At 52.1% G+C, this 25,650-nt stretch overlaps 1 protein-coding gene and 1 long non-coding RNA gene across 3 annotated transcripts; one reads left to right on the forward strand and one right to left on the reverse strand.

Annotated features, from left to right (window-relative positions):
• Nucleotides 1-837: 837 nt before the first annotated feature.
• Nucleotides 838-18,903, reverse strand: LOC308588430. 2 transcript variants are annotated; one of them, XR_014008753.1, is made up of 4 exons: nucleotides 18,790-18,903; nucleotides 15,673-15,721; nucleotides 5,866-6,117; nucleotides 838-4,012 (listed from the first exon to the last, which is right to left on the reverse strand). It is a non-coding gene; the product is annotated as an uncharacterized lncRNA (long non-coding RNA). The 2 variants fall into 2 exon arrangements; XR_014008752.1 differs by lacking the exon at nucleotides 5,866-6,117.
• Nucleotides 10,090-25,419, forward strand: LOC308588031 (protein-glutamine gamma-glutamyltransferase E-like). Its single transcript, XM_081196194.1, has 13 exons — nucleotides 10,090-10,241; nucleotides 12,204-12,371; nucleotides 12,529-12,765; nucleotides 13,213-13,331; nucleotides 14,730-14,858; nucleotides 15,141-15,318; nucleotides 18,080-18,215; nucleotides 18,423-18,526; nucleotides 21,153-21,398; nucleotides 21,981-22,283; nucleotides 22,958-23,115; nucleotides 23,325-23,458; nucleotides 25,146-25,419. The coding sequence occupies exons 1-13, from the start codon at nucleotides 10,235-10,237 to the stop codon at nucleotides 25,291-25,293; spliced, it is 2,067 nt and encodes a 688-aa protein (XP_081052320.1). The 5' UTR covers nucleotides 10,090-10,234; the 3' UTR covers nucleotides 25,294-25,419.
• Nucleotides 25,420-25,650: the final 231 nt, after the last annotated feature.

Here is a 25,650-nt window from a genome sequence, read left to right on the forward strand (position 1 = left end):
TCCTCTTAACCGTTTCCTCGCTCCCCGATGGAGGTGTGGCCACTCCTGACTCCTGCCCTCCCTCCTGTGGTGAGCTGCCAGCGCTTCCCTCCTGGCTCCTTTCCTCTTCCCTGCTTCCTGGCGGTGACGCTGGTCCCGATCTCCAGCTGCTCCCCCCTGAGTCTCCTCTGGCTCTATCTTCCTGGGGTGCCTCCCTAGACTCCCCCCTTGCCCTGGCCACTGGTGCTCCTTTCTGTGAATCCTCTGATTCACTGGAAAGACTGGGAGATCTCGGGTCGTCGTCATCACTCATCCTTTCCTCTGTCTCCTCCCCTTCGCTCTCTGTTTCCTCCCTTGCCCGTGCCTCTGCACCTAAACCCCTGACAGGAACGCTACAGGTTTTTACAGTTATTGCACGGTACTTTAAGCATTTTTTTAAGTTCCTCTTGTATGGTGGTCCAAATTTTTTAAATATGTACACATTCCTACCACATATGATACATTGTTCCGATGTCTTTTTTGCATCTCCAACACACACTGGTTTTTGATTTATATATTCTAGCCAGTTTAACCGGGGTTAAATACCATTGGTATATCATTTTCATTAAGTTTTCTCTAATTATGGAGCATGCTGTAAATTTAATGTTGTGTCTCCATAAATTCTCCCATTGTTCCAACTGGATTGTATGGCCGATATCTCTGGCCCATCAGATCAAAACCTCTAATAATAATAATAATAATAATAATAATAATAATAATAATAATAATGTGATAATTTTATTATTTATACCTTGCCCATCTTCCTGGGTTTCCCCAGCCTCTCCCCTCGCCTCGTAGAAGGATTTTTTTTTAAAAAAAAATGGAACGCTTCACAAATTTGCGTGTCATCCTTGCGCAGGGGCCCTGCTAATCTTCTCTGTATCGTTCCAATTTTAGTATATGTGCTGCTGAAGTGAGCACGTAAAAGGATATTGTTGGGCTGGAAAAGGTTCAGAAAGGGCAACCCAAATGATTAAGTGGGGGGAATAGAGTGACACCCCTATGAACAAAGGCTGCAGCGTTTGGAACTTACCGGTATAGAAAAAAGGCAAGTGAGAAGCAACATGGAATCATAAGAGTTGGAAGGGACCCCAAGGGTCATCTAGTTCAGCCCCCTGCAATGCAGGAAACTCAACTAAAGCACCCATGACATGACCATCCAACCTCTGCTTAAAAGCCTCCAAGGAAGGAGAGTCCTCCACCTTCTGAAGGAATCCATTTCACTGTCAAACAGCTCTTACTGTCAGAAAGTTCTTCCTGGTGTTGAGTTGTAATCTCCTGCCTTGTAACTTGAAGCCATGGGTTTGAGCCCTACCCTGCAGAGGGAGCCACCAGAAGACCCTCAGTGGACCTCAGTGTCTGGGCTCAACGATGGGGGCATGCCTGGAGTTGCTCAGCAGCCACCCACTCAATCACCCTGCCCAAGAATGGAAGATTTTAAACTGGGTGATAGTTGGCCATATTAGCCGAATCAAAAGATGTTTTTTTAAGAAGCTGTTTAATAACCGCCTCTTTCAGTGGGTCTGGGAAGGCTTGCTCACAGAGGGAAGCATTCACCACCCCGCAGAGCCCATCACCCAGCCCTTGCTGGCTCATTTTTATGTGCCCAGATGGGCAAGAATCAAAGAGACAGGTGGTCAATTTCAGTTGTTCAAGAGCCTGTCCACATCCTGGGAGGTAACAGATTGGAATTGATCCCATGCAACTTGACTAGACGGAATCTTGGGTCCTTACCAGGCCCCAATGGCGAAGGTGGCTTTTAGATTGCAAACCACCTGAAAGAGTCTCCTGCTGCTGTTTTCTGCAGATGCAATAGAGGCGGTGAAGAAGGTCCTCTTCACCGTCACTATTGCCACTTGGTAGGCTCGACGTTGAGCTCTAACCCATGTCCGGTCCGATTCAGAATGAGTTTTCTGCCACTGGTTCTCTAGCCATCTCAACGACTTGTTTCATTGCCCTCAGCTTTGGTGAAAACCATGGGACTGTCTGGGCCTCATGAAATCAGAGAGGGCACTTCGGAGCCAAACAGTCAATAGCCCTAGTTAACCCCGCATTCCAGCGGGCTACCAGGAAATCAGCTGAAAGGCCATCAACATGGGATAAAACATCCCCTACCTCTGGAAACCATTTGGATCCATTCAGTGGCGGGGACAGACCATCCGAATCAGTCCCACCTCCCTGCAGAGGGGAAGGGTTGTGGAGAAGTCCAGTTGCACCAGGAAGTGATCTGACCATGACACTTCTTTTGTTTCGCTTTTACTTAGTGTCAGATCACCCACATCCATAGAGATGAACACCAGGTCTCTTTAAAACCAACCAGTCATCTACGACTTCCCATCTTCCCCTTCTGTGGTTCCTTTAATTTTCCCACCTACCCCACATATTCTCATATATCTATTTAACTCCCTTATTCCTTTATTATTCCTTTGTTATGTGTTACACTATTGAATTTACCTTAATCCTACTAACTTGTTCACATGTTTACAGTTGTTTTCCAGATACTACACAAAAAATTCCATTCCTCTTTGTATACTTGTTCTTGTTCTCTTATTTTACTTGTTAGACCAGCTAACTGCATATTCCATCACTTTTAATTGCCAACCCTCCTTATTTGGGACCTCACTCACCTGCCATTTCTGAGCTAACAAAATCCTAGCTGCTGTAGTAGCATACATAAATATGTAAAGGTAGAGGGACCCCTGACCATTAGGTCCAGTCGTGGCCGACTCTGGCATTGCGGCACTCAACTCGCTTTATTGGCCGAGGGAGCCGGCGTACAGCTTTCAGGTCATGTGGCCAGCATGACTAAGCCGCTTCTGGTGAACCAGAGCAGTGCACGGAAATGCCGTTTACCTTCCCGCCAGAGTGGTACCTATTTACTTGCACTTTGATGTGCTTTTGAACTGCTAGGTTGGCTGGAGCAGTGACCGAGCAACGGGAGCTCACCCCGTCATGGGGATTCGAACCACCGACCTTTTGATCAGCAAGTCCTAGGCTCTGTGGTTTAACCCACAGCACCACAAGCGTCCCTAATATGTACCATTCCCAAAAGAAATGGGTATTTGGGAAAAGGTTTTTAAACATTTTTTTTCATCTCATCATATATCATTATCGTTATATAGCATTGTATATCATTTCCCGATACTTTTAAACTATTTTACATATCTACCACATGTGAATATCCTTCTTGAATTGTGGTGCCCAGAACTGGACACAGTATTCCAGATGTGGTCAGACCAAGGCAGTTTCAAGTTTTGCACTTATCATTTTTTCTACAAGACATCTGTTATGAAAATTGAAGTTAACTAGTGTGTGTGTAGTTAGCCTTGCCTAGGACACAAAATAGCATGGCACGGGCATTGTGGCTGCTACACACGGACAACAGGAACCTGTTTTCCCAGACCCTAATTGGCAGGAGATTGCTGAAATCATTTGGGGAAGTATGCAATAAGCAACAGTTATGTGTCAATTACACCAAGACCAATTTAAACGTATTTGGCAACTGAGCAGTTAAGCACAAATGGCAATCAAGCAGGCATCTGTTGGAGCAATTTGATAGATTTAATTAACCAGAGATTTCTTTTGCCCAAAATGGTCTTTGGAATGGTTGGAGTTTGGCGCAGTCAGTGTTTGCATTTCCCAGAGTGAAGGGTGGGGATATTGGGGTGCCGCCTCTGAGAGTTTTTGAAGTTGAGGTTATTCCTCAGTTGACACGTGGGGCAGAAATCTGGGGCATTTCAGAGCCAAGACTGTTGGACGCATCACAAAGATGAGAAGCAAGTAATTTTCTGGCCAGGGGCTCCTCTGTGCCATAGGAAGCCAGCTGCAGTCTCAGGAGCGACCAGCCGTGGGGCAACTTTAGCTATGTGGGTCCAACCAGCTCTTCAGGGAGAAGATATTGAGAAAGGGAGTTGGTCCTGCTGTCCATGAGTTTGACAGTGACTGGGGATGACTGCAGCAACAGCAGCAAGCCTTTTCTTGCTTTCCTGAAATTCTGGAGAAACAACATTTTATTACCTCACATTTTGTTATCCTTGATGAAGAGTTGCTTATCTCAGTTTGAGGCTTTGTCCAGTCAGCCTTCAAATGCTCAAGAAAGCCTGAGGTGTTTTACTGTGATTTCAGCTGGTAAATTGGTAGATTATCCTGACTTGTGAACAACTGCACCGTATATTCTAATTGCTGTTGATCTTTAACTGAAAGTGTGTCCTAAAACTCTTTCCTATATTTTTTTTAAATTTCAGCAGGGAAACTGAGGCATAAATTGAGCTACTAAATAATTCCATTAACATTTCAACTTACAAACCCTTTTTTCATCTTCACGTTGTTAACGTGTTCTATCTCATTGTAAAGATAATTTTCTAGTTTCATTATCTGGCAACAGTTTTCCAAATGGCATTTTACATTTGATTAAAACAACATGTGACTCAGGATTTCTCTCTCTTTTTTTCTAAACTTCAGTTAGATATCGCTCCAAGAAATTAGAGAATAGGTTAATGACCCCTTTTTGTACCGATAGATTTGCTTTCTTACTTGCTGAACTGAGAAGAAATGTTGCATTAGGATCATACAAGCTTAGAATAATGGCCTCACGTTCCCAATGGAGGAAGACTGGTGGGCCAAGGCTGCCCCACAGGCTGGAGATACTCTAGATCGAGAGATCCTTTTGGGAGCCAAAAGTCTCTTAACTTGCCTCAGAGGACAAGTACAACCCCATGGCAGGTTGAAGCTTGTCTCATACATAAAGTGTACATGAATTTGGCACACAATTTAAAACAAGCGGCACCAAGACACGAAATAATGTCCCAATGGAAACTGATTGTCCTCCAAAAGCAGAAAGCGGTCCCGGAGTGCTGGTGTCAGCTGGCATCTCTGACATTGTTGAAACTGGGAAACTGAAAAGGAAATTGGTTGGCCAAATGATACAATACAATATTTATTGGTATGAAATTCTCTTCTTCTTGAGAAAGAGAACTTCCTTGACATTTGTCTTCCCTGTAAACGATAATAAACGTTGGGTTGAAAAGTCACAAATCATTAGGGTGTTGCTAAAGCAAAGGGTCTGTTTCTCCACATTACAACTTCCACGTAGACCTGATGCTCCCCTTCAACCCGTGACTGCAGAGTGAAGTGTCATATACACAGGGTTTTGCTTTGGAAACATTTACGTGGCTTGAATTGTCACGTCACATCGGTTATGTTACATTGGCTACAGGTTCTTTGCCAGAAAAGCTTTTCCCCACAGTTTCCAACAAACGTTGCCATATGTTCAGCACTTGCCCATGAAGCATTAGCTCTTTGTCCTTTTGCCACAGATGGTTTTTTTTAATTGTTCAAGTACTTTTAGAGAAAATATTTCTCCAAGTTACAGATAAATTATTGAAGTTGCAAAACTGGTCACATCCTTTAAAAAACACAATTTCAAAAAAGTGTTTAACTTACCCGTGGAATACCATCGTAGGCACACCCCAGCCTCACTCGGCTGACACCGGTCTCAGGGCCAGCCTTGCACTAAGCCTGAGGTCTGCTGGCTCTGTTGCCACCGGGACCAAGTGCTCAGCTCCAATGCTAGAAGCTTCAGCAAGAGGAGCACATGGCTGATTTTTTTAAGCACCTCAAAAGATTTTGTCTACCTGATAGTTCTTCTTAGTTTCCCCAGTGGGAAATGAGAACCAGTGTGGTATATTAGTTAGAGTGTCAGACTGGGAGTGTCAGACTGGGAGACCAGGGTTTGAATCCCCAGTTGGCCATTAAGCTTTCTGTGACCTTCGGAGCTTCTCAGCCTAAACAACCTCATGGGGTTGCGGGGATTAAATGAGAAAGGGGAGAACCAGGTACATATATCACCTTGAGCTTCTTGGGGAAACGAGGTGGCAGAGCAAGACAATGAATAAATGGACGCTGGACTAGATGAGCCCTTGGCCGGATCCAGCAGGTTTGTCTTATGTACTTCCATCCAAGCTTCCATCCGCTGTGATCTCAAGGCAGGAGGCTTTGGTGTGAGATGTTGTCTTCAAAATCATTTCAGAATCCACATGTGTTATGTCCTCTGGACCAGACCTTCCTGATGGCAGGCAGCTCAAAAGAGGATGAAATGACCTAGAGTGGAGCAAGACCAGCAGAGGCTCTCAGGTACCCCGCATGTGGCCAGCAGCTGGGCTGAAAAAGAGGAAGGGCCAGCCAGAGGCCTGACTGTGGCTCAGCAGAGAGAGAGAGAGAGATCCGTCCCTCACAAACAGCCACCTTCCGTGAGCAAGCAGAGCTGAAATTTCACCATCATCAGAAATCCTGTTTGTGTGCCCTGCTGCTGCCACTGAGAAAAACTTCCTTCTTCCCCCACCCGCCCTGGCAGCACCCAGGAAAGTCCAGTGGAGTATCTGGGTGCAGCAGGAACCGCCTCTCCCACCTGCAGGAGCCCCCTAGCTCTGTAGATGGAGAAACTCAATTCAGTTTCCACTGAAAGGGGAAGCAAACCTTGCAAGAATTCAAACACAGCTATCCTTTAAAATTCGCCCCCCCCCAAATGTTGGAATGCAGTTCTCCAGCCAAGTAATGTGTCCTAAAATGCACGTACAGTAATCAAGTGTACATAAAAGTGCATGCATTGGTGAAAACATACAAAAATCCATTATTTGGGGGGGGCACTTTGCAAAGAAGTGTCTTATCAGGCAAAACCGCCTACAAACATGGGAATATTGGGAGAAAACACACTGAAGGTAAGAACTGTTGGACAGTGGAGCAGACTCTCTTGGAAGGTGCTGGGCTCCATCATTGGGGGGGTTTAAGCAGAGACTCGATCACCAACTATCGGGGAGGCTTTAGTTGTGATTCCCGCATTGCAGGGATTTTGTCATGGGCCAGGAATCAGCTTCACCTGTTGAGCAGCAGCCTGAAGGAGCAGAAGGCAGAGTGACGCCACCTGCCACTGATCAGCCTTCTTGCTCCTGATGAGAACCAGCTGGCTCCAGCTTTCTTCAGCAGGGTTTCCAGCCTCAGTCAGTTGCTGGAAACAATATTTGTCGTTCCTGGACAGACCTTGCTGCTTCTTGCCTCTTGTGACCTTGGACTCTCTGCTTTCTTGACCCCGGACTGTCTGACTACATGAACTGGGATACTTCTGACCTTAGGACTGGACTGAACCTTGCATATAGACTCTGCCTCCAGACAAGTACCCCCTGAGACTCCTCTCCTGCCACTGAGCTCTGCCATGGTTGAGCAGCATGGGACTATGACAGGGTTGGACTAGATGACCCTTGGGACCCCACCCAACTCTATAATTCTGAGAGTCCCTGCTGCTGCTATGACTACTATTAGAACCACTCCAGTCTGCTCTCCCTTTAGAGCCAGCGAAGCCCGTGGGCCATCAGAGCTGGGGGCAGCAAGGTTGTGGCTAAGGTGAGTTTTGAACAGGGGGTGGCCAGTCCTGGCCCACACCTTGAACCCATGGCCAGATCCTTACAAGGAACAGGATTTCTTTGGGTCAGCTGTTTCGCAATTCAAACGGCAACCACTTGATGGTTAAAGATTTCCTCACATTGGTTAACGCACACACAGCCAATCCAATCTGCTCCTGGCCTTGTGAGCATCATCCTGGGGGTGCGTGGGCCAGTCAGCCTGTCCACCCCAGCAGGGGCTGAGCAGGAGCCAAGAACTGCGGGGTTGGCACATCCCTTCCCCAGCAGGATTGCCCCAGCAGCTCTTCCTCCCTCGCTCTTGCTCACTTGGGGCCAGATTGCTCCAGCATTTCCTCCCCATCCGACTTTCATAACTGTGTCACGCGAGTCACCCTGAAGTGGGGCAATATCTCTGGCCAAAGGGGCAGGAAGGCTCCCAAACTCCCGAGCCCCTTCATTTGGGAGGGAGGTGCCAGGAGGGGGTTTCTGCTGCCCCTCCACAAGGCACAAGACCAAGAGTAGCCCTTGGAAACAAGGAGTTGAGCCCAGAGCAAGCCCAGCCCAGGACCAAGGCCAGTGTCAGGGCAGCCAAGAGTATGGGGGGGGGCTCCATCAACAGGTGGGAACAACTGTACCTTCTCCTGGAGAACTGCCAGGGGAGGAGGGCGGCCAGGATCTGAGCAAACTCACTACCTGCAGTAAAGTCTAGGATAATCTCTGTTGGGGGACAGAGCACTGAGAGGGTGGCAAAGGCAATCTTTCTCCTCTTACCCCACCCCCAAGCTTGCCAACCTCACTGCCAGTAGCCACAGGCCAGCACATGCCCCCCACCCCACCCCAGGTGCTCCTTATCCGAGGGCAGTGGAAGGCCTGAAGATGTTGGGATTCTGTGGCAGGAATGAGCCTGTCCAGTTAACCTGATGGCAACTGGAGGGTGTGTGTGTGTGTGTGTGTGTGTGTGTGACGTCGTCCCTTGCTTGAGCCCCTCCTTGCCCCTCCCTCCAGGTAAGCGGGTGAGCCACAGTCCTGGGGAGGAGTGATCTTTTCCACACTTTTATCCCTGGCAGTCACTGGTGAACATGCAGAACTAGATGCAACAAGATTCCCTGGACAGGAAAACCATCAGCTCAGGGTGTGGCCCTTCATAATAATCTGCTTGCCGTTGGCCTCTGTTGCCACTCAGTGCTGAGGCAGCCTGAATGGAGCAAGATAAAGGAGATTCTGGCTGGATCAGTCACTGTGAGGTGAGCCGGGAAATGCCAGCATTGCTTCCTCTGCCATGGCCTGGAGGACGGTGGAGCTCTGTCCGGAGAGAGGGCAGCTCCTGGGCCCCTTGCTCCAGACCCAAGTGAGGCTTTCTCCATGGGCTGCAGTTCCTTGTACAGATGCCCAGTCCACAAACTGGTCAGAGGACTTGCTGTCTTGAGATGTTTGTTGGGCAAAGGGATGGCACCGCTGCATCAGAAGGAGAGGAAGAGCAGGGAAGGCTGGCCGGCCATGTGCTCCCGAGTGGCACCAAGGCTCTGCCTTTCTACTCCCTGTAGAAAGCGAGCTACTTTCCAGTTTCAGTGGGAAGGCCCATTAGCAGGAAGAGGGTTCCCTCTGCTTTTCCTGTGAGTGAAACTGCAACCCTGGAAGAATTGGTAGATGTATCAGCTCGTGACTCAGGGGAGTCACATCCGTCTCATGAGTAGAAATGCATATGGATAGTTGTTCCTTGCCACACAATCTTTCATGGAGGGTTTTGACATAAGGAAGCTCTTCTTAGTCACTGCCATGACGGTCACTGGGGCAAATGGCCAGATCCTGGAAGCCAGCAGGCCCCATCACAGCTCCCCTGCCTGCTTGGTCCCAGCACTGGCTGAGAGAGCAAGGGACAAATGCTCAGGAAGAGCCAGCTCTGGAGGTTCCAGCCAGGCTGTTTCATGTGTGGCAGCAAAAATAAGTTGGTGTGTGAATATGCATCAGTTGTTTAAGAAGCCTATTAACATAAGAAGCTTTGAGCCTCTCCTGCATGTGGGTTGCCCAAGAATACTGGAGAGAGGGTGGGAGGGAAAGGGACCCTTTCCGAAGTGCCTTTGGAGGGTCTCCTTCCTTGAGTGCTTTGTTGCCACAGGCCTGTCATCAGTCCTGTGCTGGGATGGGCATATTGGAGGGAGGAGGTGGTGCATTCCTCCTTTTGTCAGAAATGGCCTTGACTTCTCTGGTAACAAGTTCAGGGAAGAGTTGACCTGCACACAGGCAGCTGCAGCCATCCGCCACCTCCCACCCAGCAGAACTGCAGCTGGCAAAGTGTCTGACATGCAGGGAGTGCGGGATGCAGCAAGGAATTAGCGTTAAGGAAGGAGTGCAGCTTAATGAGGTTGCACCACCGAGCTGTTCCCCAGTGGGAAATGCTGGCTTCATGGCTGCATGAGTTAAGAGATGCCCTAGTTGTAGAGAGGCCCGTGTACCTGCCCCAGAGGGCTGGCTACTTGAGGGCTTTGTGCCGAGGCCTTCCTAGAAAGACTAGGGGAAAGGTTCCTGGTGGCTGATTCAGGCCCCTTTCTTCTGACCTGGAAATGACTCCCTGCTGCAGGCACCCTTTCTGTCATCAGCCTTCCTGGAGTGAAGAGCCACCCAGAGTCACTCCTGCCTGCCCCTCCCATGGCAGGGAAGGTTGCAGCACTGTTGGTGTGGCTTGTGAGCCTCGCCCACCTTTGGACAAAAAGGAGGAGTCTCCAGTGTGCTGCATATAAGGTGCTTCCAAGCCCCTTGAGAGACTCATCCTCTCCCTGGGAGCTTCTCTAGAGGACCCAACGAGCAGCAGAACAAGAGAGAGCATGGCTGGTGAGTACAAGCTGCCCTGGGCAAGGCCCCAGGATGGGCTGCCTGCAGGGCTGGGCAGGTGCGAATAAGGAAGGCTTGGCCAGCATTTCATGGACCTGTTGGGCATGCCAGCAAATCAAGGCTTTGCCTTTGCCCTCTCCTCTACCCCTCCACAGCACCAGCTAGTAATAGAATACAAGCCAGCTGGGTTCTCCTGCCTCTTCCTCTGCAGGAGGAGCCTTTGCATCTCTCTGGTGGGCTGGCCTTCCTCTAGCCACGCACCCCACCTTGCTCGGAGGGACCCAGCACACCTGCCCCCCTGCCCATTTCCCCCAGCCCTGTTGCTGCTGGGAGCACAGCCTGGAGGGGCTGGTGAGGGTGATCTGCTTTCTAGAGTGGATAAAGACCTGTAGGGCTCATCCCGGGCCGGCAGCAAAGCAGAGCCAGCTCATCAAGGACATGGATGGGAAAGGGGACCACCCTGGGCAGGGCTGGAGCAGGGAGGCTGATCGCCTGACGGGGGAAAGTTAACCTCTATCCTAACCCCAAGGAATATGCATATACCACTACATCACAAAAAGAACCCGTGCTTACAACATCTATATGCAGTTGAAAGCACATGAAAATCTAAACACAGGAATCCTCCACTAACTACAGTATTATGGTGTCTGTTCCAACCTTTGGAACTCCCTCTCTAGTGATCGCTCGGTCCGTAGAGTGTGAGGCTCTTACTCTCAGGGTCATGGGTTCAGGCCCACCTTGGGCAACAGATTCCTGCAATGCAGAGGGTAGACTAGATGACCCTGGGGTGCCTTCCAACTCTACGGTTCTATGAGCCTTTGAAAGGTGGTGTCTTAATTGTCTGCATGAGCTGGGCAGCGCGGAAAAGTTTTCTGCAGGCGTCCATTGGACTTCCAGTGACAGCGCGTTCCGTAAGGCTCTCTCCGAGGAGCCTCGCCAGCTCGGGGGACCAACGAGGCTCCGGCAGTTCCGTTATGGGGCGTCCGCCGCCAAACAGCAGCTTCCCAAAGGGAAATCTTTAGTCCCCGGCTGCCTCCTGGGTTGGGACCTGGGGCTGCCCTCTCCCCACCGGGACACGCTCCGCGCGCTGTCCGCCCCGTTTGAAGAGCCGTAATTACAGCGAGAGGCGGGGGCAGGGCAAGCCGGCGCTTGCGGGACGCGGCTGGGCTCTGGGCTTCGGGGCCCAGCTCCCTCGGTCCGCAGCCCAGCCCAAGCGCTCTGCACCCCGGGCCAAGGAGCGGCGGGACCCGGAGTCTTCCCAGGGCGATGCACGACGCACGAGGGACGGTTGCACAGAGAGAGAGCGCGCAGGCTTGGCCGCATCCAGAATGTGGCCGGGCTGCCCTGGCGAGAGTCTGGGCGAGTGCCCCCTCCCCGCCTTCCCTGCTCGCCCGCCCGGTCCCGTCCCAGGCGCTAGGAGAGGTCGGTCCGGAGCTGCCCAGCAAGTGCTGAGCCCTCAGATTCGTGAGTGGTTTTTGCTTAGTCACAATCCATCCCTTGACTAAATACTTTGGCACCGGAGACGACGGTTTCTGTTCTGTATGCGCAACCCAACACGCGTGAATCCGCAGAAAGCGACTGAGCTCAGCTGGCGCCAGGCCGGGACAGGCGGGCTGGTGCCCTTGCGCTGCCCTGCTCCGCAGCGGCTGCTCTTGCCGAAGTGCCGCAGCGCCACGTGGAGGGTCTGCCCTGCCCACAACTCCGCAGCTGCCACAGTATTTGCATGGGTGTCAAATGCGATGAAGTCGAGCATCAAGAGCTCCGTTTCACGCGCGTTTCTCCAGCCGGTCTGAGGGAAAGGGGCGCTAGGAAAGGCGGTCCCTTGGCTCTTGGTCTTCAGGGAAAGGAGCGCCCTGTGACTGAAGGGTGCCTCTGGGTCGCTGCGAGGGCATGACCTGTTTCGGAAAGGCGCAGGCGAGCCTCTCTGCCTCATCCTTCGTGGTCTTGTCCCCGTTTTTGCAGCTGTGCCGAAGATTGACTGGAAGCGGAAGGCCAATGGCAGCGCGCACCACACCGAGCAGTACCCCGGCACCGAGCTGGTGGTGCGACGGGCACAAGTTTTCTATATCTCTCTGGCCTTCGGCGGAGCAGCGCCAGCTCCAGGCAGCCTCACGTTCACCGTCGAAACAGGTAAGCCGCCACCGAAATGCAGAGTCCAGCTGGGTGACTCCTTGGCTCTCCATGTCGAGGGGGCCACTTGGCGTAAAGGCCCCCACCCCGGAGGGCGGGCTGCCCAAGGTGTGACCTCCACTATGCCCAAAGCTCACCGCCTTCCTCCTGCTGCCAGGATCGACCTCTGCCCTGCACGAGAAGACCCGCGTGGCTTTTGGCATCTCCAGCGCCGCACCCAGCGGCGGCTCCTGGGGCGCCGTCCAGGACTCTCCGGCGGCTTCGGGCTCCCTGAACATCGCCATTTCCAGCCCTGCGAGTGCCGCCATCGGGCGCTACCGGCTGGGGATCAAAACGAGCGCCGGCGCCTCCCACCTCGGCACCTTCGTGCTGCTCTTTAACCCCTGGGCGACAGGTATTTAGTTATTTATTAAATTTGTGTGCCGCCCTTCATCCGTAGATCTCAAGGTGGTTCACAACATAAAAATATAAGAAATACGAAATACTTAATAAAAACAAGAGCGAAAACAAATCCAAAACACACGGCCCCCCAGCGACTGATGCCCCCGAACCCACCGCACCGTCCCGTCCCCCCCGACGACTGCCCCCCGTCGGCCCCCGGCCTTTTCTTGTGGGGACCCGAGACTCCTCCTCCTTCTCCTCCTGGCTAGGTGCTTCCAGCTGCACGAAGCGGCCTCAGGTGGCGCCGGGGGGCTTCCTGCCCCCAAGGCGCACAGGGACAGGACGGGCCACCTGCAGCTACAGGGAGGAGGGCTGGGGGCGTCCCAAGGAGGTATTGGGGATTCCTAGTTCTTCCCCACCCAAATGGCCCCTCAGCACCGGCCGGTTCTTTCGCTCGCAGGAGACGACGTCTTCATGGGCAAGGACGCGGAGCGCAAGGAATACGTCCTCTCCGAGTTCGGCGTCGTCTTCGTGGGCAGCGCGAACCGCATCTCCAGCTTCGGGTGGAACTTCGGCCAGGTAGGGGGAAGCCTTTGGGCGGGGGCTGGAGACCGGGGTGCGGAGGGGTTAGGAGAGACGCTACCGGCCCCGTCCAGAAATGCCCAGAGCAACGGGAGCTCAGCTACGCGCACACGCGCGCCCTCCAAATCCCGCCCCCCCCTTTCTCAAAAGAAGAGAGAGAAAATGGGTCCTGGGTGTGAAGCCAAAGGACCTTTCCAGCTCCTCCTCAATTCCAGGTGTGGATGGCAATGCCTCGTGTCTCCTCCCCCGCGACCAGAGCGCACTTCCTAGGCTGGCTGGACGGTCCCTGGGGGTCTTTGGGTTGCCATATTTTGAAGAGCAAAGAACAGGACACATTTGTCGACTTCTGCTTTTAGCTATGGATCAGTGGCCTAGCGTGGGGGTGCAGGGGGGGCCGGGCGCAACATCTGGGGGTTAGGGTTAGGGGGCGCAAATCCACAGGTTAGGGGGCGCAAATTTCTTGCCTTGCCCCGGGTGCTGACAACCCACGCTACGCCACTGCTATGGATCACCATGATAGGGCTGCCATACGTCTCGGTTTTCCCCCAGACACGTCCGTAAATCGGACTGTCAAAACGGTGTCTGGGAGGATTTTTCGCCAAAATGGCAAAATGTCCAGAAAACTCCGGAGGTATGGCAACTTAGGGCACTTTTTGAGGAAAATGCTGTAAAAATCCCCCAAAAGACCCAAAACTTAGTTTTTTGGGGGGAGATGATGGCTCTACCCATGAAAAAGAGGACGTGTCTTGGAAAAAGAGGACATATGGCAATCCCGGGAAGGGGGGGGGAGAGGGAGAAGGAGAAGCCCCTGGCCTGGGTCGTCTTAACAAGCTGAACATTCTCTGGGACAGTCTGGGTTACTCCCAAGCCTCTTCCCAAGGGAGGGAGAGGGGCAGGAAACCCTCGGAGCCACTGTGGGCCCCTCTCGCCCACCCAGGCCTTGTGAGAGATTAGCAGCCAAACCTCACAAGCACCTATTTATATTAATTATTTATTTTATTAAGTTTGTATATCAGCCTTCTTCCAAAGATCACAGTTCACAACAGAAAAATACAGAAAAATACAAAATGAAAACACAAAATAAGTAAGAAAACCAAAAGCAAAACAAGCCAGTAATTCCCCCAACACATGAGAAGGTGCTAAATCCACAGAACTGTATTGATGAGAGGCCGACTCAGACCATAGAAATGCAATTGGTAGAGAGGGCTCTGTGTGATATCATTTCCCCTCCTCTCCTGCAGAGGAAGGAACAAATAGTACCTGCTCTCTTCCTTCAACCAGTTCATAGTTGGAGTCGCTCAAAACGCAGGGGGAGCTCCAGGTTATGTGTGTAGCACTGGGTGATGCTGCCACGGGATAAAGAACCATTTCATTTGTCTTCCTCTCTGTGTTCAGTTTCAAGAGGGCATTTTGGACATCTGCCTTGACATCCTAGACCGGAGCTTGAGCTACCGCAAGGACCCAACTGCTGACGTGCGCAGACGAAATGACCCCAAATACGTTGGGCGGGTGCTCAGCGCCATGGTAAGGAAAGCCCAGCATGAGCCAGCCTCCCACCCACCCCATGGATAGGAGCGAGTGTCCCTGAGAGGAGCCACGAGGGGACTCTCACCTGCCTGCCTACAATTTTATGATTCTATTAACTTTGCAAAAGGATGTGGAGGTGGGATCATGGGTGGAAAGGGGAAGGCAGGCAGGCAGGCAGCCCGCTACTCCCTTCCTGCTGCTCCCTGGTCCAATCCGGCCTGTGCCAAAAAGGGGGAGCAGCTCATTGGCCTCTCTCGACTCCCCCCTCCCCCGCTGCAGGTCAACAGCAATGACGACAGAGGAGTCCTGCAAGGAAACTGGAGTGGGAATTACAGTGGTGGGGAGAGTCCAAGCAGCTGGAATGGAAGCGTGGACATCTTGAGAAAATGGAAGGACTCGGGATTTAGACCTGTCCTGTATGGGCAGTGCTGGGTCTTTGCTGGAGTGCTGACTACAGGTAGGCCTGCCTGAAACACTGGCATGCACCACCAAGCCGCTGGGGTGAGGAATTAGCTCAAGCACCAGCTGTGGGTTTTCATGGCAGGCTCTGCTGCCTCTGGTCAGCAGCCAAACCACAGGTGGCAGGCATGCAGCAAGCATTTCGTCTGGGCAAAACGGATGGCTGAGTGCAATGGGTGCCAATGCCTTTTGCTGCAAGCAGCTTCTCTGCTGCTGCTGCCCCACCCCCACCCCCAGAACATTCAGAGTCCCCAGGGAACCATTGTTGGATGGATTTTGTGGGAAGGATAGGATATATGATTTCCCCCTTTCTCCCTCTTAATAAAAGAATCACATGTAAAATAGTATTTACATAAAGTCTTGCACTTGATTCCAGCAGTTCAAACAGGCAAATTCTGCTTCTAGATTACAATGCATAGTTGAGGTCAAAAATGGAATCTCCACTGGAGGAGAGACCAGACAGACGTCCATCTGCCTCAGAAGCATGGCGGAAAAGATAATGAGTTCTGAAGCAGGAGGAAGTAGAAAAAATTAAATCCCTTTGTCTTTTTCCTGCTAGAGAACTCAAGGGAAGTCCTGTCAAACAGAGCTCTGTGTCTGCAAATTACATTGCTTTTCTTTGCAATCTGTCTAACCAGAAATTTGCAGCACTGTGGTTGTTAGTCTCTAGAGTTAAGGGTAAAGGTAAAGGGACCCCTGACCATTAGGTCCAGTCACGGACGACTCTGGGGTTGCAGCGCTCATCTCGCTTTATTGGCCAAGGGAGCCGGCGTACAGCTTCCGGGTCATGTGGCCAGCAGGACTAAGCCGCTTCACTGCGACCTTCAGATCAGTAAGCCCTAGGCTCTGTGGTTTAACCCACAGCGCCACCCGCGTCCCTAGTCTCTAGAGTTACTCAACCTCAACAATGCATTGTTATTTTGACAACAAACCCCCACAACCAAGGGGTCACAGAAAATTATCTAGAATATTCCAAGGGGATAGTCTAAGGATATTCCAAGGGGGTCACAGGTGAAAATCGCATAAATGGGGGGGGGGCATAGCACGAGGCTAGGGGGCCACAGAGGGAAGTGAGAAGGGAAGAAAAATAGGCACATATAGAATCCTGACCAGCTAGCTATGCGCTTGGTCAATGGCAAGTGGGTAAGGGGGAGGCCCGCCAGGGCCTAGCACTCCTTTTTGCCACATGTGTTTTCTTGGAGCAGTCCTGGGATGTTTCTGATAGGAGAGGGCGATTGCTGATGCTCCTATTTTGACCAGTAGAGCTACCGATCCAGAACCCCCAGGTCAGGTGGGGTGGCAATGGGTAGGGCTGGGCGAACCAGAGCTGCTTGTAGCTGCCACCAGTCCTGGGCCCAGTGGCAGCCTGGGCCTGACTCTGCAAGGCACAGGGTCCAATCCACCCAGCACTGGATCAGGTAGATCAGGGTCTTCAGATGTTGCCAAGGGGCACAAGGCCTGTTGGCAGCATCTGCTCAGCTTTGCGAGGCGCAGGGCCTAGCTGAACGGGGTCATTTGGTGCAGCTGACTTGCATCTAGTAAAGAACTATCTACTCAGAAGAAAGCTGCACTGAGTTCGGTGGGCCTTACTCTCAGGTAAGGGGGGCGCTATAGTGTTTTATATAGGCAGCCAGGGCTCCTCCGGATGACAATATCTTTTTTCACCCGGTCAGTGAGGACCACTTGCTTTTTAAATTTCTCCCATACATGCAGAACTCCCTGTGTGCCTTTTGGACTGTATATGCAGGTTTCCCCCTCTGTGTCAAATAACTGAGGTCAAACAAGTGTTTACTTTTTATAAGGAGGTTCTGGACTCTCCTTCCTTGGAGGTTTCTAAGCAGAGGTTGGGTGGCCATCTGTCAGGGATGCTTGAGCTGAGATTCCTGCATTGCACAAGAAAGATGACCCTTGGGGTCCCTTCCAGCTCCATGATTCCATGCCTTTCTGCTTCAACATTTCATTATGTTCCTATCATTTGATGTAATTGTGGCAAGTGAAATGTCCAGTCCAGGGGTCACCATCACACACAGGCCTAGGAGCGGGACAGAAGGATGTGCTGCACCAGTAAATCCGGAAGTAAGGAGAAGGAGCCATAGCTGGATCCCGAGAGCCCTTTGCTCCACGGCTCCCCTTCTTCCTCATGGCTCAGAGTGACCGGCACTTGTGCTTCTGGTCTGAGCTTTGATTCAGACTTGTGGCCCTTTCTGCCTGGGATCCTGGGCATGGAACTAGGCTGGGTATGTTTGTGTGTGTTGTGACTGGGGAGAAAAGCGTCACCCTCTCTGGATCTGCAAACTCCCCTGGTGGGGCTCTTTCCGGGCTGGTGGTCTCGGTAGTCGGATACGCTCTGCTGGCTCCCCCTGGCATTTTCAGATGTGTGAGGAGGCAGGAAAAGTGCTGGCCCTGACAAAGAGGGCAATGGGGCATGAGGCAGCCATCTATCTAGTGATGAAGTTTCAACTTTGCACCTGCCTCTCGCACCCAGCACCTTAGACCAGTCCTCGTCACAGGAGACTCCTGAGTGGGAATGGCAGCCACTGCTCTACTTCCTTCCAGTGATCGCTCCCCTTTCCATGCTTGCTCTTGCGCCAGCCCAGAGGGTCAATGGCAACATCTCCCAAGGAGTGCTCACAGGCCACAGAGCCAAGAGCACCTGCCTGAGAAGTTGATGTTTCAACCAAGAGTATTCTGCAGCCATTGCCTCTGCCCCTGAGGAACAGCCTCACAAAGTTCATATTCTCTCTCTCATTCCCTCTCAGTCCTCCGATGCCTGGGAATTGCAGCACGCATGATCTCCAATTTCAATTCTGCCCACGACACCGACAAAAGCCTGACTGTGGATGAGTACTATGACAGCTCTGGGAACCCCCTGAACATTGCCTCTGACAGTGTCTGGTAACTCAGCCTGACTCTTCCCCCCACCTCACCAGCATCAGTTGCATTTCTGCACAGAGAGGCAGGGCCCTGGGTGGGTGGGTGAAAGGGATCTCTTGGTCCTTTCCTTGGCTCCCTTGGCAGGAGGAAGTTGCCGTGGTGGAAGCCACAATCTGCCCTCATCTCACTGCAAACCTTCACATCAAGCTTGTTTATTCTCTGGCCCAGGAACTTCCATGTCTGGAATGAAGGTTGGTTTGTCCGGCCGGACCTTGGCTCCCAGTTCAATGGGTGGCAAATTTTGGATGCAACTCCCCAGGAGAGGAGCACAGGTGAGAACTGGGGGGGGGGGAGGCTGATTTGTGCTTTGCCTTCTTGCCACACTGTTCCCCATGGCAGAAATGCCCAGGTTTGGCGAGGGGCTAAGTGGCGGGCAGCAGAATCAAAGAACTGTAGTGTTGGAAGCGACCCAAAGGTTCTGTGTTGTTCCAGTTCAATTCACTATTTGGGACCAATTCTGATCTGCTAAATCCCAAGCTCTGTCCCCTACCCTTTGACTATAATGGGAAATCTAAAATCAGCAATAATTCCCCACCTTCATTTTTGCTGAGGTGGATGACATTTGCAGGCAAAGGATCTCCTCCAGAGTGGAATCCAAAGCCTGCCAAGCTTCATGTGGATTCGTCCAGGGGAGTTTCATCCAAGGGACCTGTGGGAATGTTCAGGGTGGCAGGAGGGGATATATTTCTTTATTAATAATCTTCCTAACATGCGCTAGCAAGTTCCTTATGTAGCAGAGTTACGTTCCCCTTCTCATGCACAGCAGAAACTGGTTGCAGGCTCATTAGAACCTCTTACTATTATGCAATTCAATCTGCCTCAGAGTGAATTGTATGTTCCTGGTAAGATCCCCTTTTAAATCCCTCTTAAAAGAATAAAGACACCAGAATCCTCTTCATAGTCAACAAAAAGTAAGTTTACTCACTTTCAGGCAGTGCACAGTATCAGTCCTCAAGGCTTATAGCAACATGTGGATTTACCCCATAGCCCTGTGCTGCTGTTGGCTGAAAGCCAACAGAGCAGTCCTAGCTGGAAGCAGACAAAAGGAGAAAGAAAAAAAGGGAGGGAGTGCTGCATGACTCGTCCTTTTGTTACCTGGACAGGTGAGGTCATGCCCACCTCTGGTCACATGCAAGAGGAAGGCTGCTCCAGGCCTGGAGGAACAGGAAGTTTCAACTGGCTGGACCAAACATTCCCTTGCATGTCCACTCTAGCATGACAAGGAATGTTGTGCATCCCACAAGACCTTTAAGGGCTATTTTTCTCACGGGAGCAAAAGAAGGTTGCTTGTTTATTTTGTGGCAGAATTGGAATAAGAGGCACCCCCTCCTGAGAGGAGGATGTCTCTGTGAAGGGCAGTGGCCCCTCCTCAGGGGCTGCCGTTGGCATTTGGGGCAGGTGGGGAGAAGCCCCCTTCCTCTCCCAGTCTTATGTGGGCAACTGGGAACCTGAGACTGGGAGCCGCCCTTGGCTAAGAAACCTGCCAAAGGTCAGAGAAAGAGGTCCAGGGGCTCTCGTTTTAGGAAAACTTACCTTTGTTGTCTAAAAAGGGGGGGGGAGTCACAATTTTTCTTCCCCCAGTGTTTCTGGAAGAGTCAATGCTATAGGAACAGTGATTCTCAAGGTTTCCCACCAGCTATTCTCTTTTTAAATATAATTTTGTATCATTCACTATTAAATGTTGATAGTTTTGTTTTACATGTACAGATTTTAAGGAGCCTGGCAAAGGGGCGAACAAAACCTTTTGCTGCAATGTCATCCTGGTGGGGGATTTGTGGGAGCAGTCAATGACAGAAGGAAAATGAATGAAAAATGGAATTAATTTTTAAAGAAATTTAAGCAGGGGGACCTTTTGCCCATCATATTATGAAACCTGCTGGAGTGCTGTGTACAATAATATGTATTTTTTGAAAGGAAAGATTTTGTGGAGGGCAGAACACCAAGGTTGATTGCAGGGACCAACCAGCAGCAACATTTGGAATTTGCACCAGCTGCCATTCTGCTCTCGGGCCAAGTTCAAGGCCTTGGTACTTACATATATGGTCCCTATACAGCTTGGGACCAGGTTCCTTGCAAGAGAGACCATCTTATCCCTTTGCTGCCCACAGGGCCAGATTTAGGTTTGGTGAGGCCCTAAGTTACAGAAGGGAATGGGGCCCTTTATATGCCCCGCTGTCCTTTGTCAACAACAAATTGTCCATTCACATCAAAATAATTTTGAATTACCAATATACATAAAATTGATTAATTTTAATAGGTCCATACACAACACAAAACAAAACACTGTTGCTGTATGTAGGTTTTATTTTATTTGTTTTTTATCTTATATTTTGGAAATGGACATCCAGGTTGTTTTTTTCCTTTAAATTTTTTTGGGGGGCCCAAGCTATGTAAATGTGGCACTGGCTGCCCAATAGGTGGCTGCAGCTGGCAGGAGGTTTCTCCTGCAAGTTAAAAAAATCTCCCCTGCCTCTCTCTCTGCTCCTTCTCTCACTCCCAAACTCACAATGCCTACTCACCAAAAGCAACTGACCTGTAAAGAAGAGGGTTTTGAGTGTGGCTGCCCTTCTTCTGTGGAGCAGCATCCCTGTTGAGATATGACAGGCAGCCATGATCTGCACTTTCTGGAAGCAGCTGAAGACATTTTTGTTCTGACGGGCTTTCCCAGCTGACTTAGTGGGTCTTTGCCATGAAAGTTTGTTTTGTATGCTTTTCATTTTGTTTTAAGTGTATCTGCTAGCTGGGGTTTTGTTTGCTCCCTCCCAAACTGTTTTCTTGCATGTGGCCTTGAGGCGCAGAATGCCCACTGGTTCTCTGGCAGGGGGTTGGACTCGATGGCCCTTGTGGTCTCTTCCAACTCTATGATTCTATGATTCTCCCTCCCTTTCCTTCCTGCAGGCATCTTCCAGTGCGGTCCAGCTTCTCTGATGGCCATCAAGGAAGGAGACGTCGACCTGAACTACGATTGCCCATTCGTCTATGCAGAGGTCAATGCCGACCGCGTCACCTGGACGTATGACACAAACACGGGAAAGAAAACAAAGGTCTACTCTGAGACCAAGACGATTGGCCAGAACACAAGCACCAAGGCCGTGGGCAGCTATGCCCGCCAGGATGTCACCAACAATTATAAATACCCAGAAGGTAAGGCATGCAAATTGAGACAGAAACTGGAAATGTTGAGGGATCTGGAAATGAGCACTTACCCAAGTTGTGAGGACAAGACTGGCCCATCAGGAGAGCAAAGCAGAGGGAGGCTCACATGGGTGGAGACAGTATTTTTGTTGGGGGCAGAACCTCAGTTAAATATTTTTATGGATTTACTTGATGGGGGGGGGGAGATGCTCCCCTGCTGCCCCTTGGCTACACCCATGGAGGCTCAGGTGTTTCTCAGAGCATTTCCCAGAAGCTACTTTGGGCGCCCTGTCAGCAGACTGGCCAGGGCAGGGAGGGCGGAACATGGGTGGCATTGCCCACCAATGCGTGGGAGGGAGGGCAGGCAAAGATTTTCAGTCCATGCGCCACACTCCAGCCAGGCCTGAGGAAAGAGCCCCATGGGCTGCCTGCCAGCCCTCCTGTGCCACCAGGCCTTGCACTGCTAGGATGGCTGGGAGGTTGAGGCCCCAAGAGCCCCTGGCCTGGGGAAGGAGAGGGAAGGTGCCCTTCATGCAACTGCTGGTCCCTAACAGCCCCGCTGGGCTTTGCCACCTGCTGTTTCTCTTCCAGGCTCAGAGAAGGAAAGAGCCGTCTTCAAGAAGGCCAGTGAGAAGCTGAACTTGAACACGTTCAATGCCATATCTGCCAAGGGTCCGGAAGCTGTGAACCCAAACCTCTCAGGGACTCTGAAGTCCAAGAGCCCTGAGCCAAAGGTTGGTCAGGATGTTGACTTGGTCTTCACCCTCAAGAACCTTGCCTCCGAGGCCAGGAGCCTGACAGCCAAGATGACCGCCTGGTCCATCATCTACAATGGGAAGCCCATCCATGAAGTCTGGAAGGACTCTCTCGCAGTGACTCTGGGCCCGCAAGAAGGTAAGCCTTTTGTGGGCTCCCCACAGCAAGGGGACAGCCTCCAATGCCCCCTCTTCCTCCTCCTTTGCCCACAAGCCACAGTCGGGCCTTCTGGAGAAGCCCCACTCAGGTGAGGGTGGTGGCAGAGGCACCTCTCATAGGTCTCCCTCTTGGCTTGCTGGGGTGGGGGATGGCGAGTTCCAGCAACCTCCTCAGATCTTGGGGTGCAAGGAACTCCCACTGCTGGTGTGTGCTGACCTCTGTGCTTGGCCTGCCCCTTTTTCCACTTGCTCTACCCCAAGAGATGGGGGGCTCCTCTTTTTGCACCCATGGGCAATGTTGGGGGGCAAGGGACACGGAAGAGGGGGATCATTGCTTCCCAGCTAGCCAAGTTCCTGCCTTGGCAGCCCCTGACTGTTCTCCACCAAGGGCTATGGGACTCACCTTCCCCTGAAGAAAGGGCAACGTTTTGGGGTTCTTCCTGGCATCCAAGGGGGATTTTGAGCACCGCAAGAGGTTCCTCTGCACCGGCCGCTGAGCCACAAGGTGTTGCAACTATGATGCAGTGCATGTGCATGAGGAAGGGTGCCAAATTAGGTCTTCCATGGGTTCACTATGGAAGACCAAAGTCTGCCCCTGCCGGCTTGCGTGACCCACATCTCATGGAAGGCCCTTTGGTTACTTGTCACTTTCAGAGAAAAAGTTTCCTCTCAAGATCTCATACGCTGAGTACCAGCAACACCTGACGCCAGACAACATGATTCGAGCCACAGCCTTGTGCCAACTCTCAGAGGGAACCAAAGCCGTGGTGGAAGGAGACATCATGCTGAGCAACCCCTCCGTCACCTTGAAAGTAAGCCTTCCTCAGCTGCCTCTGTGCCCAGGAGAGGCTCCTGAGTGCCTCCCTGCCTTGATGCCCACAGAATTGCCCCTCAAGTTTCTCTCTCTGCTTGCTGGGCGGTGCATGGCCCTCCCAGGCCCTCCTGGCTTTGCCCCCTTGTCTGCCCCCTGGGAGGCCTGGGGAGTGGCCATCCTACTCAATGGGGGCTTTTCTCTGGGCAGGTGCTGGGACAGGCGAAAGTGGACCAGCCGCTGAAGGTGGAGGTGGTCTTCACCAACCCTCTCAATGAAGAAGTGAAGGACTGTGTGCTGCAGGCAGAGGGCAGTGACTTGCTGGCAGAGAAGCTCAAGCTGGAGTAAGTGCCTGGGACATCCAGACAGGTGGGGTGCCGTGTCCCCTCCCCAGGACTGGGGGTGGCTGCTGGGGTGCTCCCTCGTGGTGCTCCCACCTCCCAGTTCCTCAGCTGCACTTCCAGAGCAGGCAAAGTTGGGGCTCCAGTCTCCTGGGCGGGGGTCTGGAAAGGGGTGCCCAGAAGGGACTCCTGTGTCTTCCTGGCCATGTGGGGCTTCCTTTGCTCACTACCCAAAAGAGTCACAGCCCACTTTTCTATCACCTTCCAAGGCAACTTTTCTATGTGTACCAGGAATTGTCAGTGACAGAGGCTGGGGCCCCTTTTCCTTCAGAGGTGTCTTTTAATAGTTGAGAAATTGCTTCAGGGAATCACGAGTGTGTGTGTGTGTGTGTGTGTGTGTGTGTGTGTGAGAGAGAGAGAGAGAGAGAGAGAGAGAGAGAGAGAGAGAGAGAGAGAGCTGTGCACAGGCAGCCTCTGCTGCAGACATGAGTTTCAGCCACCTTTTAGAAATGTTTGCCCCCAGCACCCCACTGCTCATTTGTACCCCCCCCCCGGCTTGCCAACCACCCCAGGCAGTGCTTAGCACTGGTGCTGTCACTCACCCCACCTGGTGGCAGCTGTGTGGGGCTGGGTGTCCCCACTGCCTTTCAACACTCCAGCCAGGAACTGGCAAAGGCAGAGCTGGGCTGCTGTGTCTTTGGCACATCCAAAGTCAGGAGGAGGCTGGGCAGCCAATGGGGACAAACTACTCTGAGGAAGAAAAGTGATCTTAGAAGAAAGGCTTCAAGGAGGACCCTTCTAGAGAGGAATTGGGACACTGGGTCCCTGCTTCCCAATGAGCAAGCTTTGATGGGATGTGGAAGTATTTTGTGGGGAGAGGGACCCGTGCTCCAAACTGAAGGTCCCACAAGCCACTTGTGTGCTCTGCTGGGCCCAGGCTGGCTCCTCACCTGGCTGGCGTGGATGTGGGCGCTCATGGCTACCTTCAGCCTGAGCTGCTTAACTGGGGAACATTTAGTCTGACCCTCAAATCAGAAGAAGGATAAATTCCCAGGCATACGCCCCCCCCCCAAATACCCTTCCTGCCATCTGCTGCCACTGTCACAAGGTGATGGGGCGAGGGAGGGGCCGTCCAGAGCTGCTCTTCCGAGGGTGGTCTGAGAGGGAGGTGAGGGGTAATGGGAGACTGCTAGCACCCACTGCCCCCCCCCGAGTGGGTCCATCATGCTCAGCCTAGGGCTGCCATCCATCGTTTCTCCAGGCTCAGAGTCCCCCCACTGGCTGCACCTCAGACTGCACCTTCTGGTCCACCTGAATGATCATGGCATGTCCAACCTGGACCCCGTTAGCCCCAACCCCCCCCTGCCCTGGTCCCTTTGGCAGCTGCCCTCCCAGCCGTGGGTCCTTCTGCAGGGGAAGCACCTGCTTCTGCCACTGCTCCCCCCCCCCCAACTCAGAGTTATTGTGCTTGATCTAATTAGTAGTGAAAAGCAAATGAAGCCGCAGCCTGGCCTGCGCATGGGAACCCAGCAGCGAGAGGGAGACCCCGCCTGGTGGGCAGGGCCTGGGAGAGCCTCTGGAGCCGGCCCTGGAGTCCTGAAGGGCAGAGGAGGGCCAGGCAGCCCCCATGCCAGGCCCACAGCTCCTCCTGAGCATCAGCTGACTGGCTCCTTTTGCTCCTTGTTTGCAGCGCGCCACCCCTGCAGGCCAAGCAGAGCACCCGCCTCGAGTTCGAGGTCAAGCCCAGCAAGAGTGGGACGAAGCAGCTGCTGGTTAATTTCTCCTGTGACAAATTTCAAGACATCAAAGCCTTTGAGCCCATTAACGTCTCTGCCTGAGCATGACTAGCCATGTAGCAGCCTGCCAGGAGGATGGAGCCAAGCAGTGGAATGGGGAGCCTGAGCACAGCGGGGCCTCAGCCCCATTGTTTTCATGTGCATTTTAATACAAGTTTTCTTCTTATATCTCCACTGTGTGACGTCCTCTTCTTCTGGCTGGTGCGTGCCTTTGAGAACCCCCCAAAACCCGACACATGAGTTGTGAGACCTTAACCCCTTTGGTCTCTCCCAACTCTGTGGCTCTCTGATTCTATGACATTTTGACTCTTGGGACACCACGGCCTGCCGACCCAGCGGCAGAAACAGGAGATGAAAAGCAGCCCCCATGCAATCAACAGGACTCGGGGGGGGGGGATT

The sequence above is a fragment of the Podarcis bocagei genome (assembly GCF_964188305.1).
Source record: "Podarcis bocagei genome assembly, chromosome: 5".
NCBI lineage: Eukaryota > Metazoa > Chordata > Lepidosauria > Squamata > Lacertidae > Podarcis > Podarcis bocagei.